The 18,206-nt window shown below is 38.0% G+C and overlaps 1 protein-coding gene across 3 annotated transcripts in view; it reads right to left on the reverse strand.

Moving 5' to 3' along the window:
- TSPAN12 (tetraspanin 12) overlaps positions 1 to 18,206 on the reverse strand; it is a 66,755-nt gene that overhangs the window by 39,065 nt on the left and 9,484 nt on the right. For all 3 annotated transcript variants that reach the window (XM_082631689.1, XM_082631687.1, XM_082631688.1), the window contains 2 exons: positions 14,032 to 14,114; positions 12,451 to 12,586 (listed from right to left, as the gene is read on the reverse strand). In XM_082631689.1, coding sequence (XP_082487815.1) covers positions 12,451 to 12,586; positions 14,032 to 14,114 — 219 coding nt within the window. The remainder of the gene's footprint in view (positions 1 to 12,450; positions 12,587 to 14,031; positions 14,115 to 18,206) is intronic.

An 18,206-nucleotide genomic window follows, 5' to 3' on the forward strand; every position in this document is an offset into this window, starting at 1 on the left:
TCCCAGCTCTACCACTTCGTAGTTGGGCAAATCACTTAACCTTTCTGTGTCTCCATGTCCTCATTTATAAAGTGGAGATAACAATCGTGGCAACCTTATAGTATAGTTTGGAGAATTTAATGATCCAATACACATAAAGCACATACAATAGTGGTTGGCACATAGTACATATTATATCACGGATGCTGGCCGTGGTGTTAGCAATACCTCATGATCCACCATCTATAGACCCCCCCACTACTGAACACAAATGCACACAAGTACATGTTCACACGGGTATTTACAAAACCTTTCTTGTCTTTGAATTAAAACACCTACATTCCCATCTCTGACCTTTTCCAGTAGGGAAAAAAAAAAAAAAAAAGACTACCAGTAATATCAAAATTTTAAGGATGACAAAAAAATTCCTTTTTCCCTTCTCCAAATAATGCCTAATTAAAGGCACAAATGTTGCTTTAACTACTATACCAATTCCTTGACACTTTATCTCAATAATTCCATCTCTTTTTATGTTTTGAGCTTACATTAAGTCAGTCAGATCAGCTTCTTTTAAAGTTAATAGTAAAATTAACTTTTGTTCTTATTCATATTTTATAATTTTTATAATGAAATATAATGTCATATAGCCAATGAGTGCTTAACAGTTCATTAAATTGAACTTTCATAAAAACACTAATAAATGAAATAAGTATTACTTATGTACTGTTAATAATTGATTTAATAAAATTTCAAAGAAAGTGATATTTGTTTTGTACAAAATATTTCAAATAATTTTCACTTTGGGGAAAATAGATTTATTTAAAATTTTTCCTTTCTAACTTCTATCAATCTAATGAAAAGAAGAAAGCAATCTGCCCTAACAAAGCCAATCAATTTATTGAGAATATTAAACTTTATAAGCAGTTGAGAAATATAGGAAAAGATACTTTCAATTACTAAGAGCTTTTTAATAGGAACTATGTTCTATTGATATAAAACTTATCCTCATCATATACAGTTTTATGGATAGAGGACTCTGCGATATGTACTCTCTAAAGGAAACAAAAAATCCTATATCCAACCTACAATAAATAGACAAAACAGTTATTCTCCAAACTGTTTTCCTGTATTAATGCCAACTGGAAAAGAATTTTTACATTAAAACAAAACTGTAATGTCTTCCATGAAACACTTATATACATAAGTTTCTCTGTGCAAGCAAAGCAGATAATAAACCACATATCACAGAACCTCCTCAGTGAGAATATATTTCACTGGGTGAGAAGTAAAAAGTATAAACACTGTAAAAGTTATTTTAATCTGCTAGTCTCTTAATTCATAACTAAAACCTCAGATTGTTTTTTCATAAGTAAAATTCAACATAATTTAAAACCACAAAAGTCAGATTTGCTTATCTTGGAACATTAATACAACCTGAGACTCACCTCTCCACAAATAAAAACTATTTCAAAATATAACATACTTTACTGGACATTTGAATATTTTAAAAACACGGTGCCTTTTGACTCCTACCTACATGCTACATAACCAACTCTTTTAATAAACAAAAAGTTTGATGAAAGGCCTGCATTCACTAAATGATAAATGATAAACTCCAGTCTCTACCCTGTCAAATGCTAAACTCTGCAAGCTTTCAGTGCTAAGTATCTCTATGTCAGTTGTTTATTTTTCCTTTCCCAGTGATTGGAGGTTTAAAAATATTATATTACTTAAAGTTAGTAAATAAGAGAATTCCAGTGCCAAATATTTGTACAAGATAATGGAACGGCTGACATTCTGTTAAGAATCCACCGGGACTAAACTACTAACAGTCCAAGAGCACTTGTGCTTAGAACACACATCCACACAAAGCCTCTGTTTCAGCCAAGTCTCAAAACGATGTCATAGCAGACACAGGCTTGGTACTTTCTGAAGGCCAATTATTCACCATGTTCTGTGTGTCTTTACAAAATTTTCCAAGAAAAGGCAGCATTAAATTTCCTTTCTTTTAAGAATTATAAATGAGATGAGTTCAGTCTAATTTAGAAAAAGCTAGAACTATAAACCAGTATTTGAAGAAACAAAGTCTTGGCATTCCTGAGCCCATGCAGAAAGGTGAGCTAAAGTAAGAAAGTATCGGTATGCTGTGGTCCTTTGTTCATGCTTACATTTGAATAAATACATAGAAGAATCTTTGTAATAATGTATCTTAATTTACTCCCCTTTCCCATTGTATTTACACTGATAATTTGTTGAGCTAGTTTCTCTATCAAAGATGTTGGTGAAGTTCAGATTAATAAGCGTTTGCTTCACATGCTGTTCAAACTCTGAGACAGAGAAACGTATTATGCCAAAATCGGAGGGACTTAGCCAGGGGCTACGGGTTCTCGGGGTCAGTGATGTATATCGTGACAGGTAACACATTAAGGGTAAGGCAATAAAGCAACTGGACATGCTAGACAGGTCACCATGTATATAGCTCCTGTTGCTTTGTAAGCCAGGTCAGCTAAAGTCTGCATGCTCGGCCCCATTGCAAAAGATTTATGGGGTGTTTCTGGTCTCGGAAGAGGTTGTCTCTATGTATTACTGGGCTATTCCTCAGAATGCAAGACAGGAGTCCCCATCACCAGAACCTCGGCAGGAAAGTACAGAGGAAGTATCCTAAGCAACACAAAGAACACCAGACTCAATTCTGATCCAACTCATGCCTCTCAGACGCAAACGCGGCCAGATACCTCACAAACACAAGAGGAGCATGAGTTCATTACCACCGGCATCTTTAGGACAACATCATTTACAAGACAACAGATTAGGAAATTGGAAATTTTAAAGGATTTTATTAGGTAGAAAGGGAATTCATACTTTAATATCTGCAATAACTTTTGAATCATTCTATAACTATATTTGTGAAAGTATCTTCTAAATCACTTTCTTTGTTTTACCCTTATTTTCAGACAAGATATACATTTTTTTTTTTTTTTTTTTTTTTTTTTTTGTGGTACGCGGGCATCTCACTGTTGTGGCCTCTCCCGTTGCGGAGCACAGGCTCCGGACGCGCAGGCTCAGCGGCCATGGCTCACGGGCCCAGCCTCTCCACGGCATGTGGGATCTTCCCGGACTGGGGCACGAACCCGCATCCCCTGCATCGGCAGGCGGACTCCCAACCACTGCGCCACCAGGGAAGCCCCAAGATATACATTTTAACTTACCTTTGTACATTCTCCAGAAAAACCTCAAACCTATTTGTTAAAAGAGTATTAAAGGGAAATGTTTCCATTAAATTTTATAAATCCACGAATACAAATATTTATTATAAGTGAAGAGGTTTATTCTTTTTTTTTCTTCTTGATAAATCTATTCCAGCAAAAACATTTTCTTCCTGAACCAAAAATATGTATTTTCTTTTCTAAAATAATAAAGTAGAAGAACACAAGCTGATCCACAGTCATGCTTAATGTTCAGGGAAAGGAAACCATATGTGAATAATGATAAAATCACTACATTGTCACCAAAGTTGCCCAAACATCAGTAATTCAGTCTAATTGGTAGAAGTAACTATTTGAATTAAATAGCATGAATTACAGACCAATTTTAAAGAAATGCATGCTTGTTACAACAAATATTTTAGCTATAAGAATATTGAAAAGTAGAGATCCTTAAAGACCTGCTTTTATAAACAGATTAATGATGATTTGAAAGGAGCATATCCATTATCTGTAGGTAAGTGCTTCTAACATGCTTCAAAAGTTTGTTCTCAAACAAGTTAAGCAGTTCTACAACAATCCTCTGCTACTAGTCAATTGTTTATGGAACGTTTTTTTCCCCTGAGTCTGGGAAGTTGTGGCAGCATTCCAAAGAACTACTGTTCTAACCATTCCACAAGACGCCTTAGCTGGCTGGTCTCCCTAAGGGCATCCTAGCCCCACACCCAGTTTCCTGGTGCCTACTTTAGCTTACTAACTATAATTTTGCTATTAAACCTGAATTAAACACATCCAGATTAATAAAATTGTGTTTACAATGTACATCTGGGAAAAAAATTCTAAAGCATTAGCTAGACTGCCCCATCTGAAAACCTTTATTCCTTCATCAGTAAAGGCACATTGTTAGAATAAAATACGTCTTCCATTCTCTCTTCCATCATTAAAAAGGGTTCTTTAAATGTGAAGCCCCCTTAGCCCAGAGTGGCAGGACCAGGTAGCTATCTTCTCCCAGGTAAATGAGAAAAAGGCCCAGAAGAAAGCAAGAACAGACACTGCTTCCTGGGTTATGTAGCAAAAGAACATATCACATCACTCTGCAGCTCGCAAAACTTCACACTGCAGAGTATGTGCACAAGATATATTCAAGACATCTCCATAATTTGGCCCTAGGTCACACAGCCAAGTCTCAGCCTTGTAAGCCTGGCACACGTCTATCCAGTGACCTACACATGCCCTTTGCCAAGCACTCCATGAGGTTCTGAGTCTTTTCACAACTGTTCCCTCCACTAGCCTTTCAATTCCTCCAAGTCCCTTGCTTCCCCTGCAAAGGCCCTTCTCCCACCTCTGCCCATGATTCACCAGCCACCCAAATTCTGCCCTCCCCCTCAGATCTCAGTTCAAATGATTCCTCATGTCTCTTTATTAAATGCTCTTGGTAGAACAAGGCTATCTATTGTTCCTTACAGTTCTTATAAAGTACTTTAATAACACAAAAGAGAACTTTTAGAATTAAAATATTTTAATTACAAAAGGCAAACTTCTCCAAGTCTTGTTAAAAGTTATCAGTCCGTGTCTTCAACTCGGCTGTGTAAACCCTGCACAGAACCTGAAAATTTATAATATTTTAAATGCTTGTTTCCTAGAAGAGGCACTGAAAAGATTCATATTTTTACTTAACTAGCAACAATTCTTACATTGGCACGTATCATCTAATAAAATTCCAACTTTCTTAAAGATGTTTCTAAAATGTCTTCATAGTTGTAACCATACTGCGGAAATTTGTAGTTTCCAAATTTTAAAGTTTTAAAACTAAAGAAAGTTCAGGGATAATCACTTATTTCCGAATAATTCAAATGTAGTGCTTAAGAGGAATACTAAGTGATACAACTACAGTGTTTATACATTTTAAATAAAATTTAAATTAGTGTTTCTGTCATGTGAGCTGAGAAGATTCATCTTAATCTGAGCACATAATTGGAGCCTGTAATAACCCTTTATCTGAATAAAGGGGGAAATGGGGACTTCCCTGTTGGTCCAGTGGTTAAGACTCCACGCTTCCACTGCAGGGGGCACAGGTTCAATCCCTGGTCAGGGAACTAAGATCCCACATGCCATGCAGCGAGGCCAAAAAAAAAAAAAAAAAAAAATCCCTTCTACGAATAAAGGGGGAAATATATGGATCACAATTCTGAAAAAGTAGGTGTTTTTAACTTATGAAATTTCATGAAAAAACCTTTAATTCATAAGCTATTATTTAGTCATCAAGTTCATCAGATATTGCATATTAAGTAAATATTCAACATCATTTTTCTATACAGGTTTTCTGAAAGCTACTTTCCTCATTATAGCTTAAGCAACTTAATTCTCTCGTCTTTTACATGTGTCATTTGTTTGTCTATTGATTTAACTCTGTTTCCTGAGTCATCTAGACACCAATATGATTTTGAATGAATAGCTACTGTTTTACCTTGGCCAAAGGAAGTCAATAGATGTTGGACTCAGATGTGGAAGCAAAAACTCTACACAGTTGCTGAATTAACCTCAAGGTAGCATTTGCTGAACCTGTAACCAGCATCCACAGCAGAATCACCCTTTCAGAGAACGTGCTGCCAGAGAAATATCTGTCACTGAACTCTGAACAGACTAGGGATATTCACCAAATCAATGGGTATAGATTTATATGGCTTATATTTAACCAAAGCTTAAAATATATATATAACAAAGCTTAAAATGCTTACCATGACAGAGTATACATAAATTATACCAAAGTCAGAAATACAAAACCTTGAGATATTCATACTTCAAACCCTAAAGTAAGCAAAAAGTCCAAAGAATACTCAAGATCCTGTCACAAAGACCCACCACTAAGGGCATGAATATCATGACATTTCCTTTCAGAGACATCTGCTTATGTGCTTTTCTGAGGTATAATTAGAGACAGTCAAACCAACATCACTTAAGAAACAGGTTAATGGAACTCTGTCCTGAGCTTTGTGCACACACAAAACCGAGATGTGCAAGCTGAGCCTCTGGATGCAGAAATGCCTACATCATCTTCAGTTTCCTCTACTTGAAATTTTTGTGAGTTTAACAACTAAATTTTAAAGCTATTGCTCTAAAAGAATTCTAGTTAACATGTCAAAATAAAACGCATATATTGAAGGGATATGTTTCTATTAGATGAAAAATGCATAAATATTGAATAATACCCCATTTCCTCATGTCAAGTAATACAAACATTATTATCATGTGCAAAAATTCTATCTCAGCAAAGTCTGCTGAATTCAGCTGCCTTCCACTCAGTCCCCAAAGTCTTAGTCTAGACCATTAAAAACGTACTTGATTTCTCTTAAGAGAATCATTTCAAATCTGGTTCAACCACTGGATATTTTAAGAAAGCTTTAAAAGTGCTTCCACACAATCACTAGCTATGAGCAAATTCTCTGGGATAATAAAAGTGAAAAAAAAAAGAAAAAGAAAACCTTCCCTTTTAAATACAAGGTACTGATCTTAAACATGTAAGGCACAGGCAACTTAATTTCTGACCAGTGCCTGACAAGTTGTGGTTTGCTGGCAGCTGAGCATATATTAGCATCACTCTCTGACAAATGATAATCTCCTGACGGTGACATTCAGCTGTTGTCGATATTGTAAACATGTCTGTTCAATCTGTTTACATTCCCCCTGAGCTGGCACTGCTTTCCTAATGCTTCTGTTAATAGCAAGGTAGAATTGCAATAACAAATGAATTTCATTTAGTCTACAGCTAAAAGCCTTGGGAAGTACCCATCTAAAGCTTGAAACCAATTTCCATTTAGCTTCAATTTCTCTTGTAAAGAGAAAAGGAATTTCTGTTACCGAAATTACTTTGAAAGTCATGGCACATTCAAGCTTATCTTCCTATTCATTTTGGCTTGTTTTCCCAAAATAATTAGAATTTAATTACTTGTAATATCCTCCTATATGTATATAAAAGTTTCTGTTCTGTGACAGTTTCATATTTATTAAGAACAAATCTGGTTAGGGTAGGGTTGCCAAATTCAGCAAATAAAAATACAAGATGCTCATTTAAATCTGAGTTTCAGATAAAAAATAATGTTTTAGATGTATATCCTAAATATTGCATGGGACAAACTTATACCAAACTATTATTTGTCATCTATCTGAAATACAAGTTTAATTGGATGTCCTGTAGTTTATTTAGGAAACTTAAATTAGGGTGTTTTAGCAATCTGCATCTATATTTCAATAAAAGGGTCAACTTCATGACCAAGATTCACCAGAAACGTTTTCCTACAGGTGGTCTCTTAGCCTGCAGTTGTTTATTTGGAGGGGTGAGCATGGGAAGGCAGGTCGGTTATAAAGATCTGTTTTGAGCCTCTCTCACTTTTTCTTGATCAGTCTGATGAATAAGGGCTTTTTGACTTTTGCTTAAACAGCACCATAGCCCAGTTACCAGACCTTTTCTTAGTAATCATTCAAGAGTTGTGGCAGCTCTCAGAGATACTGGTGGTCTTTTTAAAAAAAAAAAAAAAAAAAAAAGCTTTCTTCTCTAATCTGGTTTACAGGTCTTAAAAGTGAAGCGCAATTTTGAGTACAAGGAAATGGACAAGTTGGATTGAATGCATTGGGCTTATTTAAACATTTGCATCCAAATTAAGGAACCTCCTAATTAAAAAAAAAAATAGGATAAAAAGCTAAAGGACACAAAGGAAGAAATCATGTGAGTTTCATTGCAAATATTTGCCAAAGACCTAACATCCTGTCATAGCCTGCATTAGTGCTCACCCCTTTAACAGGCCACTGTTGTCAAAACCTATGTAACAGCCAGGCTCCTCCCTTAAAATCTCACATTCTTCACTGCCTTCCAGACACCATCCTCCCTATCTGATGTGCTGGCCACTTCTACTCACACTGTTTAATTTCCTGTCTATTACTTGATTTCATAAAAAGTTATTAAAGCAATAGGCAAGATGAATGGTTCATATCATCAAGTTGTTTGTAGTCTGGCAGTTTGGGCTGGTTATAAAAAAAAGGGAAATTTATAATAGGAGAAATGCACTGGACTTCAAAAGTTGAGACATGTCTGTTGGAGGCATCAGTAAAGGCCCAATGAGAATGGGCTTGGCAGTCAGAAACACAGAGGTCTGAATCAACGCTTCACCTGCTAGTGCTGAGTGACCTTGGACATATTACTGAATCTCTCTGAACCTCAGTTGTAATCATCTATCTTAGATGATTGTTGTTGAGTTTAAAATGAAAGATCATAGGGAAAATGTTTTATACAATGTGAGATACCTAATCCTTAAGATACACTAAGTATTAATCATTAAATAATACTAGGATACTTAAGCATTTAAGAAAAGGCAGCAGTTACAGAGTAAAATAGTGAAGCTGTTGCAAACATGTTGTTCGAACTAGACTGTGATGATCTGAATACCATATACTCCATTTACTAGCTATGCAAACAGGCAAATCACTGAGCCAACGTGTGTTTCCTTTCCTCATCTATGTTATGGGAATAATAATAGTATCTATCTCGAAATTGATTAATTAAGGTAAAGCCCTTCATATAAAGATTTCATTTAAACCTCTACGAGTCTGAAAGCGTTACAGTTTGTAAACACATGAGAAATGTTAACTACTTTGATTATCATCATCATCTTTGTCATTATTACAATTTCAGGAGGTAGCATTTCAGGCAAATTGTAATGGGCTGGTAGTACTGAAACAAAAGCATTAAGAAGAAATTCTCAGCTAAGGGACAGCAGGAATAAGAGCAGGAAAGAACAGTCAGAAAATGAAGTGGGTAAGAAAGCTAAAAATGGCAGATGAAGCTTTGATTGCAGAAGAGCTTGATGCAAGATTGAAGTGTCTGTAAACACTTCATTACCCAACCAGAAGTCTTTCAAGGTTTCAGAACAGAGGAGTAATGTGTACACTGTTGCATTGTATTAACCGGCAGCACTGGTTTGGGGTAAATTAGGAGACAACAGAGGCAGGAAGTTTAGTTACAGGGCTCTGCACTGTTTCAGCAAGAAGTCAGGAGAGGGACCTCCCTGGTGACACAATGGTTAAGAATCCGCCTGCCAGTGCCGGGGACACGGGTTCAATCCCTGGTCCAGGGAGATCCCACATGTCACAGAGCAACTAAGCCCATGTGTAACAACTACTGAGCCTGCGCTCTGGAGCCCGCGAGCCATAACTGCTGAAGCCCGCGCGCCTAGAGCCCGTGCTCTGCAACAAGAGAAGCCACCACGATGAGAACCTTGCGCACCGCAATGAAGAGTAGCCCCCGCTCACAGCAACTAGAGAAAGCCCATGCGCAGCAACGAAGACTCAACGTAGCCAAAAATTTAAAAATAACTAAAATAAATTAAGGGAAAAAAAAAAAGTCAGGAGAGCCTGAACGTGGGCATTCCAAATAAGAAAAGAAGGGACGGGATCCCGAGATTGTAGAACTAAACCTACCGGACTTGACAACTGTTTAGAGAAGGAGGCTATGGAAAGAAAGGCAGAGAAAAAACTGCCTGAGAAGCAGATCAGTTGCAGATCTGTTACGAGCAACAGGTAATTGGGAGCTGAGACCACAAATCATTCTTCAAGCAAAGGAAAGGCTGTGCTGGGTTTAGACAGAGTGACATCTAGGAACTTGCTAGGAGGAGACAGGCAGCCCGATGGGAATGGGGAACAAACTGCCACAGATAGTCAACGGGAAGGAACAACCAAGAGCTGACGGCAGCCAGGGACACATGGAACAGCGATGCACCAAAAGCTACTTTGTGGAAAAGAGTACATCCACCAAAAGGGGCGGGATGGGATAAAGCAGTATCAATCTATGCCAGTCATCCTCCTGGAGGAGAGGCTGACCCCTTGGGACTGTGCTTGGAGCTCTTCTCTAGCCTCAGTACTCAGAGTAAACCTTGTTAGAGGTCTTGTCAGACAGTAGTGAAATTGTCTATCCACTGTGTATACACTGGTCTGATGGCAAAGGCTAATAGTGCCTATATTCTCCATAAATGTTTGAAGAATGAATGAATGAACAAGTTTCTGGCCCTTAGAACCTCAGTCCTCCATGTCACCTTTGCATCATAAGGTTCTTTCCAACATCACAAACTAGCTCCCATGCACAAGTCTCTATGACTCATCCTGCCCCAAGGAGAGCCCAAATTACCTAGTTATTTGTCAAATTGTTTCACTTGCATTCAAGCAATCTAATGGAATGTGTACATAGTTTTCAAAATATGTTCCTAAAAGTCTTTGAAGTTCCTGAAATCCTACCCCACCCCACCTCCACAGTCCAGGGACCATCCAGAATCATACCAGCTGGGAGGAGGAAGAACAGCAGCCATGTTTAAATTGGTTTTATACATAGGATATCATTGTAAGGGAGGGGATATGGGAACATATGTATATGTATAACTGATTCACTTTGTTGTAAAGCAGAAACTAACACACCGTTGTTAAGCAATTACACTCCAATAAAGATGTAAAAAAAAAAAAGGATTCTGAGATTTTTTTTTGAGTTTCAATACCTATCCATCCTTTAAACTGTAAGTTTCATATAAAGTAAGTCCTTTAGTTTGTTTAAATTATTGTCCAAGTTTCTTGAATTGCAACATAGGTTCCAAACCCTTCCACCTCCTCTCCCCTGAGAGAAGAAAACTAACGACATATCATAAATAAAATACAGTCAAAAGCATTGTATACCAAAGTGAACAGAAGTAAGGCAATGGGCATGTCCCCTTTCTCTGAGGGTGGTTTGTTTTCTGCAGCGTTTTCTGTTTTCCAATCATGGACCTGAAGTTATCCTCCACAAAGCCAAGTGATACATTAACACAGGTTGTTCCTGTGAAATGCAAAGCTTTAGTTCAGCTTCACACTAAGAGTCTGTTTTAATGGGCTTGAGACGGGAGCTAGTCAAGCCCTGGCGTGCGGGAGCTGTCTCCTGAGAGCCAATCTGTGCTCATCTCTCCCCAGCTCTGCATTCAGTAACGGCAAGTTGGTAGCCTGAAATCGACCATGCTGGGAGTATTTACATCACAGAAATCTTCAAATGTTACAGATCAGGGCTTTTTCTCTGCTCAGATATCCAGCTTATCAGCACACCATAAAAAAACCTTTTTTTAAGTTCCCTACAAGAAATGAGTGCACAGATACCATTGAGAACTACTGCAAACAAAGGAATATACTCAATGAATTACTTTTTAGGAATCTGATATGTCTGCAATTACATGTTAGCAGCCTCAACCCCCTGGGGCCATTAACATATAATATTTTATGCACTCAATGAGCTTCAAAAATCTATATGTAGGGCTTCCCTGGTGGTGCAGTGGTTGAGAATCTGCCTGCCAATGCAGGGGACACGGGTTCAAGCCCTGGTCTGGGAAGATCCCACATGCCACGGAGCAACTGGGCCTGTGAGCCATAATTACTGAGCCTGCACGTCTGGAGCCTGTGCTCCGCAACAAGAGAGGCCATGATAGTGAGAGGCCCGTGCACGCAATTAAGAGTGGCCCCCGCTTGCCACAACTAGAGAAAGCCCTCGCACAGAAACGAAGACCCAACACAGCCATAAATAAAATAAATAAATTAATTTAAAAAAAATCTATACGTAAACTGTATTTTTAATTGACTCAAGTTTTTAATGTTAAAAGAGGGTTAGCTAATTTTTGAATTAAAGGCATAATCATAGATTTTGGAATCATAGAGTTTGAGTGCTGAAGGGAATTTAAGAAGTAATTTAGTCCAACTGTTCCAGAATTTTTTAAAAAACAAAACACTAAAACTATACAAACTGAGACTCATATCCACTAACCTATGTAGAGGCAGTGCCGGGATTATGATGTCTGTTTGCTACCTCACCACCTGAATTTCCACATGGGTTTAAGAAAAGAGAGAAAGAAACAGAGTTCCATTATGACGTCTCAGTTCTAGTCCCGAGGGGCCTGTTGGAGTGGTAATAAGGTCCGTGACACTAGAAAGAATTCGTACTTTCAAATGAAAATGTCAACACATGGCCTGAGTGAAGTAATTAAATAGTGTACATATTTCCGCACCTCATCTTCTGAGTACAGCAAATGCTTGTACTGAAACCGTCTCTCATGGAAAGAACGCTTCCCTTCTCACAGGATGTTGAACAATGACCACAGATTAGGGAACCGCTATCACAGTTCCCTAAGCATGTAATCTTGTGCACTGATGAACCAATAATACATTACTGGTTGGTCTTTTTAACCACAATAAAGAATAGATATAAACACCGTACCCATGCAAGAAGCAAGAGATTTCTTTTTACTGTTCCACAGTATCCTAACATCCCCACGATGATCAGGAAACAGCAAACAGCAATCATGACCGGATGAACCACAGGAAAATAAGTCAAGATGACAGCCTCCTCTACCCTGAAAGAAGAACAATAATATCATATTGTAAATAAAATATAACCAAAATGCACCCAAGACATAGTACAAGACACAACTGACTTGTGTTAATAATCCTTTAAATCATCACACCTCAAAGCTGATGACTGGATTTCTATTTCAAAATCACTGAACAATCACCAATTTGCTTGCTTGTTTTATTTTTTGTCTTGTTTGGTTTAGTTTTTTATACAAGTGGTAGCCTTCCTACCTCAGCTCATTTAAAATATAAGATAGGGGTCGTCAGTAAAAAGTCGATCTAATATTAGCTCTGAAGCCTTAACCTGAGGAAACCACATGAGACTTTTCACTATTTCTTTTTTTGTTTATACATTTATTTATTTATTTATTTATTTATTTATTTATTTATTTATTTATTTATTTTTGGCTGTATTGGGTCTTTGTTGTTGTGCACGGGCTTTCTCTAGTGGCGAGCAGGGACTACTCTTCATTGTGGTGCAGGGGCTTCTCATTTTGGTGGCTTCTCTTGTTGCAGAGCACGGGCTCTAGGCGTGCAGGCTTCAGTAGTTGTGGCGCACAGACTTAGTTGCTCTGTGGCATGTGGGATCTTCCTGGACCAGGGCTCGAACTCATGCCCCTGCACTGGCAGGCGGATTCTTAACCACCGCGCCACCAGGGAAACCCTTTTCACCATTTCTTAACTGAGAAGACTCTCCCTACTCTTTGGTCTGGGATTCCATATGCAGTGTGCACTTTCCCCCCAACAAATGACCTTTCCCAAATATGTGAAATACTGCTATGGAAGGGAAATTGGTCTGAATTAAAAGGAAGGGAGGAAGATGCTTTCTGCTAAGACTATGAAAAAATTATTAACTAGAGCCATAACAGTACGAGTAATAATTAAGATACCAAAAAATGACCGCTACAAAGTGCTTACTAAGCTCCATTGTGTTAAGGACTTTATAGAAATGTATCTCAGTTAATCCTTAGGAAAACTCAGAGTGGTATATAATACAATCCCCATTCAGAGATGAAGAAACTGAGGCTCAGAGAAGTTAAGTAATTTGCCCCTTGAGATGTTAGTGGGCCAATCCTTGAAACTGGGTAAGAAAATGACATTTGGGGTTTGGTTTTCATTAGCTCAGGAATATGAAGGCAAGAAGAAGTTGGCGATCATTTTCTTAAGGAAAAGTAGCTGTGTCGTCCTTTATACACAAATATGACACGGCTGGCACACCGTCAGAAGGACAGGCGAGTGGTATTACCATGACCAGAAGTGTCCTCTAGAACCAGTGGCACACCTTAATGAGATGCTGGAAAATGCAAGTGTTGCCATGGGCAGGAAAAACTTTCCAAACGATTGTGGATGAGCACTACCATCTAAACAGCCTAGGGCAATGTTACTTAGAAACTAGTGTCTGAGGAAACCCTGATGAAAGAAATCAATCATTAATTATAAAGCCTACCTTGTTTCTGCAGTTAAAGTCAGAACATTATTTAGGTAATCCCTCATCCAAGCGGAAACTGCCAACACGCTGATGGACATTAACTGGGGGGGAAAAAAATACAAACTGGTGACAAAGGATTTATGCACCATGCTCTGCAGGGCTCATAATAAAAAATTAAGGATTTTATTTACATAATCATTATGTTTTTTCCTAATTACCATTTACCACCTGTTGAAATTTACTATTACTATAAATATCTGCCATTCTGTTTTGTAATCATGTCATAGCTACTAAATAGAATGTCACTAAACAGTATACAGGTAGCGGAACTATTAGATACAGTAGTTCAGGACAGGAATTGTACAGGACAACTAAATTATTCAATGTACAACATAAGCCTAAAACACATCATATGTAAAAGCAAGGGAGCAATCAAATACTACTGATGTTGTCCAAAAACATCACAGGAGCTAACTTCAAAGGACTTCCATTGGCTAAAGTTAAACAATTTGAGCATGAAAATAATAGTCATAATAATAATAATAAATGCAACAGTTTAAAACATCCAATATGCTAAAATCTATGAATTCACAATAATAGTTCAACAAAACTCATTAACCAGCTTTGGAGGATGTTGGATATTCAACTCATTATTCAGAAAACTGATAAGAATCCAATGTTTATCCAATCTTTCCTATACAAACTAAAGAACCAAAGACTTAATGAAAGTTTTTAATGGAAGAATGTCTATTAATAAGTACAGAAAGCATGACAGAATGTCACTATTTGATCATCTTTTCTGAAATAATGGCTCTCTTGGCAAAGAGCCTCAATGACTGCCAAAATTATCAAGTCAGTGGCTTTCAGTCCTGTCTGTGCATCAGAATCAACCAGGACTCTTAAAAAAATTACTGAGCCCAGATCCACCCTGAATCAATTCTTGGAAGTGGGGCCTGGGCATCAAAAGTGGATAAAGGCTCCACAGGTATTCTAATGGGTAGTAAGGGCTGAGAACTACTGCATTAAGTGAAAGGCTGATGGGGACTTTTAGAATGGAGAGATAAGTTTGACATAAAATACCAGATGCTCTGATCAATCTTAGTATTATAAAAAGAGTCAACGGATATAATAATGTCCCCAATATGATGCAATCAGAAGTACTCAGAGACACCTTTGAGGTTAATTTAACCAAAAAGTCAAACCTGAATCTAATCAAGCCTCCAGCTCTATCAGTTTATAGGAAATACAGGGAACAGATTTAAACTTGTTAAATGCCACCATGCAGATGCAATCAACAAAATCAAGAATATAAGAAATTTTACAGAACAAATGATCTGGTTTCTTCAATTTAAAAAGCTCGCAGGTGGAACAAAAAGAAGGAAGGAAAACTGTTATAAATTAAAAGAGATTTAAGAGATTGTCCAAGGCAATGTCAGGATCTTGGTTTGGATCCTGATTTAAATGAACCAACCACAAAGAGCCATTTATGAGAAGACTGGCGATATTGGATATTGAAAATATTTACAATAGCCAGGTCATGGAAGCAGCCTAAATGCCCATTGACAGATGAATGGATAAAGAAGATGTGGTATATATATACAATGGAATATTACTCAGCCATAAAAAGGAACAAAATGGGTCATTTGTAGAGACGTGGATGGACCTAGAGACTGTCATACAGAGTGAAGTAAGTCAGAAAGAGAAAAACAAATATCGTATATTAATGCATATACGTGGAATCTAGAAAAATGGTACAGATGAACCGGTTTGCAAGGCAGAAATAGAGACACAGATGTTGAGAACAAATATATGGACACCAAGGGGGGAAAGCGGGGGGAAGGGGGTGGTGGAACGAATTGGGAGATTGGGATTGATATATATACACTAATATGTATAAAATAGATAACTAATAAGAACTTGCTGTATAAAAAAATAAATAAAATAAAAAATATTGACATCATAAAATAAATTATTGTTTATTATTTTAGATATGACAATAGTATTACTTTTTTTTAAGAATCCTTACCTTTTACAGATACATGCTGAATGGTTTAATAAACAATCACGATGCATGGGGGTTAAGTGAGAAGTGGAGGCTGTGTTGGTAACTGGGGATTAATTATACTGTGCTTTCTACTTCTGTATGTTTTTAACTGTCCATAATTTTAAAAAAACTTTTTTTTAAACAGCATCTATCTAGAACACATTCAAAATGAGTCTTCCTGGGAGGCTTTTCTAAAAGCTGAAGGTTAACCCTAAGTTCTGAAGGCCTTTCCTATTTTGATGGAAATTTTTCTCAAATGTGCCTTATACTTATCTTCTTAAGTGCAGTATAATGAATTTCAGCTTAATTTGATTTTTAATAATTTCTGGCATCTTAATGAACATTGATTACCATTATGTTACAGGTTTTCTGTAAATGCTGAAATAATGAACATACAAGATAGGAATGAGTCTTTACTGACTCAAGGAGTGGCTGTAAACATGCTTTCTGGATAAGGGCTCCCAGGTCAGCAGAGCAGGTGAAGCATGGCCACCTGCCTGGAAAAGCAGCTAGTGAATTCACGCATCCTTCATCCAGTTGCAAATACAGTAGATCCCCCCCCCCTTATCTGAGGGGGATATTTTCCAAGAACCCCACTGGATGCCTGAAACCTTAGAAAGTACCAAACCCTATATATACTAATGTTTTTTTTCTATAATAATGGGCGGGTAGCATCTACACCTTGGATACAGTGGACAAAGGGATGATTCACATCCTGGGCCTGACAGTGGGAGATTTCATCACGCTTCTCAGAACTGCACACAATATAAAACTTACAAATTGTTGATTTCTGGAATTTTCCATTTTATATTTTTGGAACACTGTTGACCGTGGGTAACTGAAACTACAGAAAGTGAAACCGAGGATAAGGGGAACTACTGTATTTTCTCAGCACCAACCATCTGCCTTGTACTGTCTGTGCTAGAGTCACAGACCCAACAATGCATAAAAGAAGCAAGATCTCAGCCTTTGTGGAGCTTCTTACAGAACACAAGGAATAAATATGTAAACCAGATAATGACAGACTGTAAAAAGTGACAAGAAGCACGGAAAAGTGAAGTAACCTGTTCAAGGTCTTGCAGATTCTAAATGGCAGAGCTGGATTCAAATCCAGGCCTTCATCTTTGAAGCTTCAGGGTTAGTCACTAACTACCTTCCAAGTTTAGAAACGAGCATTATATTCCCCAAACAGTGAGGAGATGCACCTGCATAGCATGCATGGTTCCTTAAAACAAGGGAGGGGTGGGGTTGCAGAGGGAGGTTCTCTGTAGGGGTCAGGCTCAGTCTGAATGTCTGAACTACTTTCTTTGCTGAATGAGGGCTCAGGGCTCAATGGCTTAAAACAGGTTAAGAACCCTGGGATCACAGTTCAGAGAATTAGGCCACTTACTACTATCCTCATTCCTGTTGGGAATGAAGAACAGATTGTAAACCTCACAAAAGTTACCCAGTGGATCAGCCACAGTGTATTAAACATGCTTCTAGCTTCTGTAAACTTGATGCTTTAACATCTGTTCTACATGCTTATGCTGGACACACCTTGGTCTGGACAAACTGATAATACGCCTGAGTCACCTTGCCTTGGCCACCTTCCACCCGCCCTTGCGAGAAGTCCTTCTTCAGGGCCCACAGTTTTCATTTTCAAATACAAACCAACCAATCTGGAGCCCACACTCCCAACCACCCCTTTATTGAGCTCTCTCATTCCAGGCCACTCCACCTACACCTGCCCGGATCACTGCAAGGTCCAGATGCCAGACAACTAGGGACAGAGGCTGCTGAAACTATTCAAACTAGCCAAAACCTACTTATCCTGCCTTGCCAGCTCCTCCTTGAAGAAGCCCCTATGAAAGCACTTGCTCAGTCTCCCTCTCTCCCTGCCTCGCAATGGACCCCACCATGAGGAGAACTGTACTCTATCTCTTGGGATCTGTGAGTGTAACAGACTATCTTTTCAATGGCAGTTGTCTCCTGATCTGTCGATCTAACCAAACCTCAATAATCACAGTACCTATTACAACACACAGGGCTAGCAGGGGACCATGGACTGCTTCATTAAATCTGAGGCTAAGTGGTCTCCCTCTACTTGGCTATATGTGGGTCTTCAAATACCTTATATGTTTCAGAGGAATGGGAAAGTCTACTAATG

Source organism: Mesoplodon mirus (genome assembly GCF_964341445.2).
Source record: "Mesoplodon mirus genome assembly, chromosome: 9".
Taxonomy (NCBI): Eukaryota; Metazoa; Chordata; class Mammalia; order Artiodactyla; family Ziphiidae; genus Mesoplodon; species Mesoplodon mirus.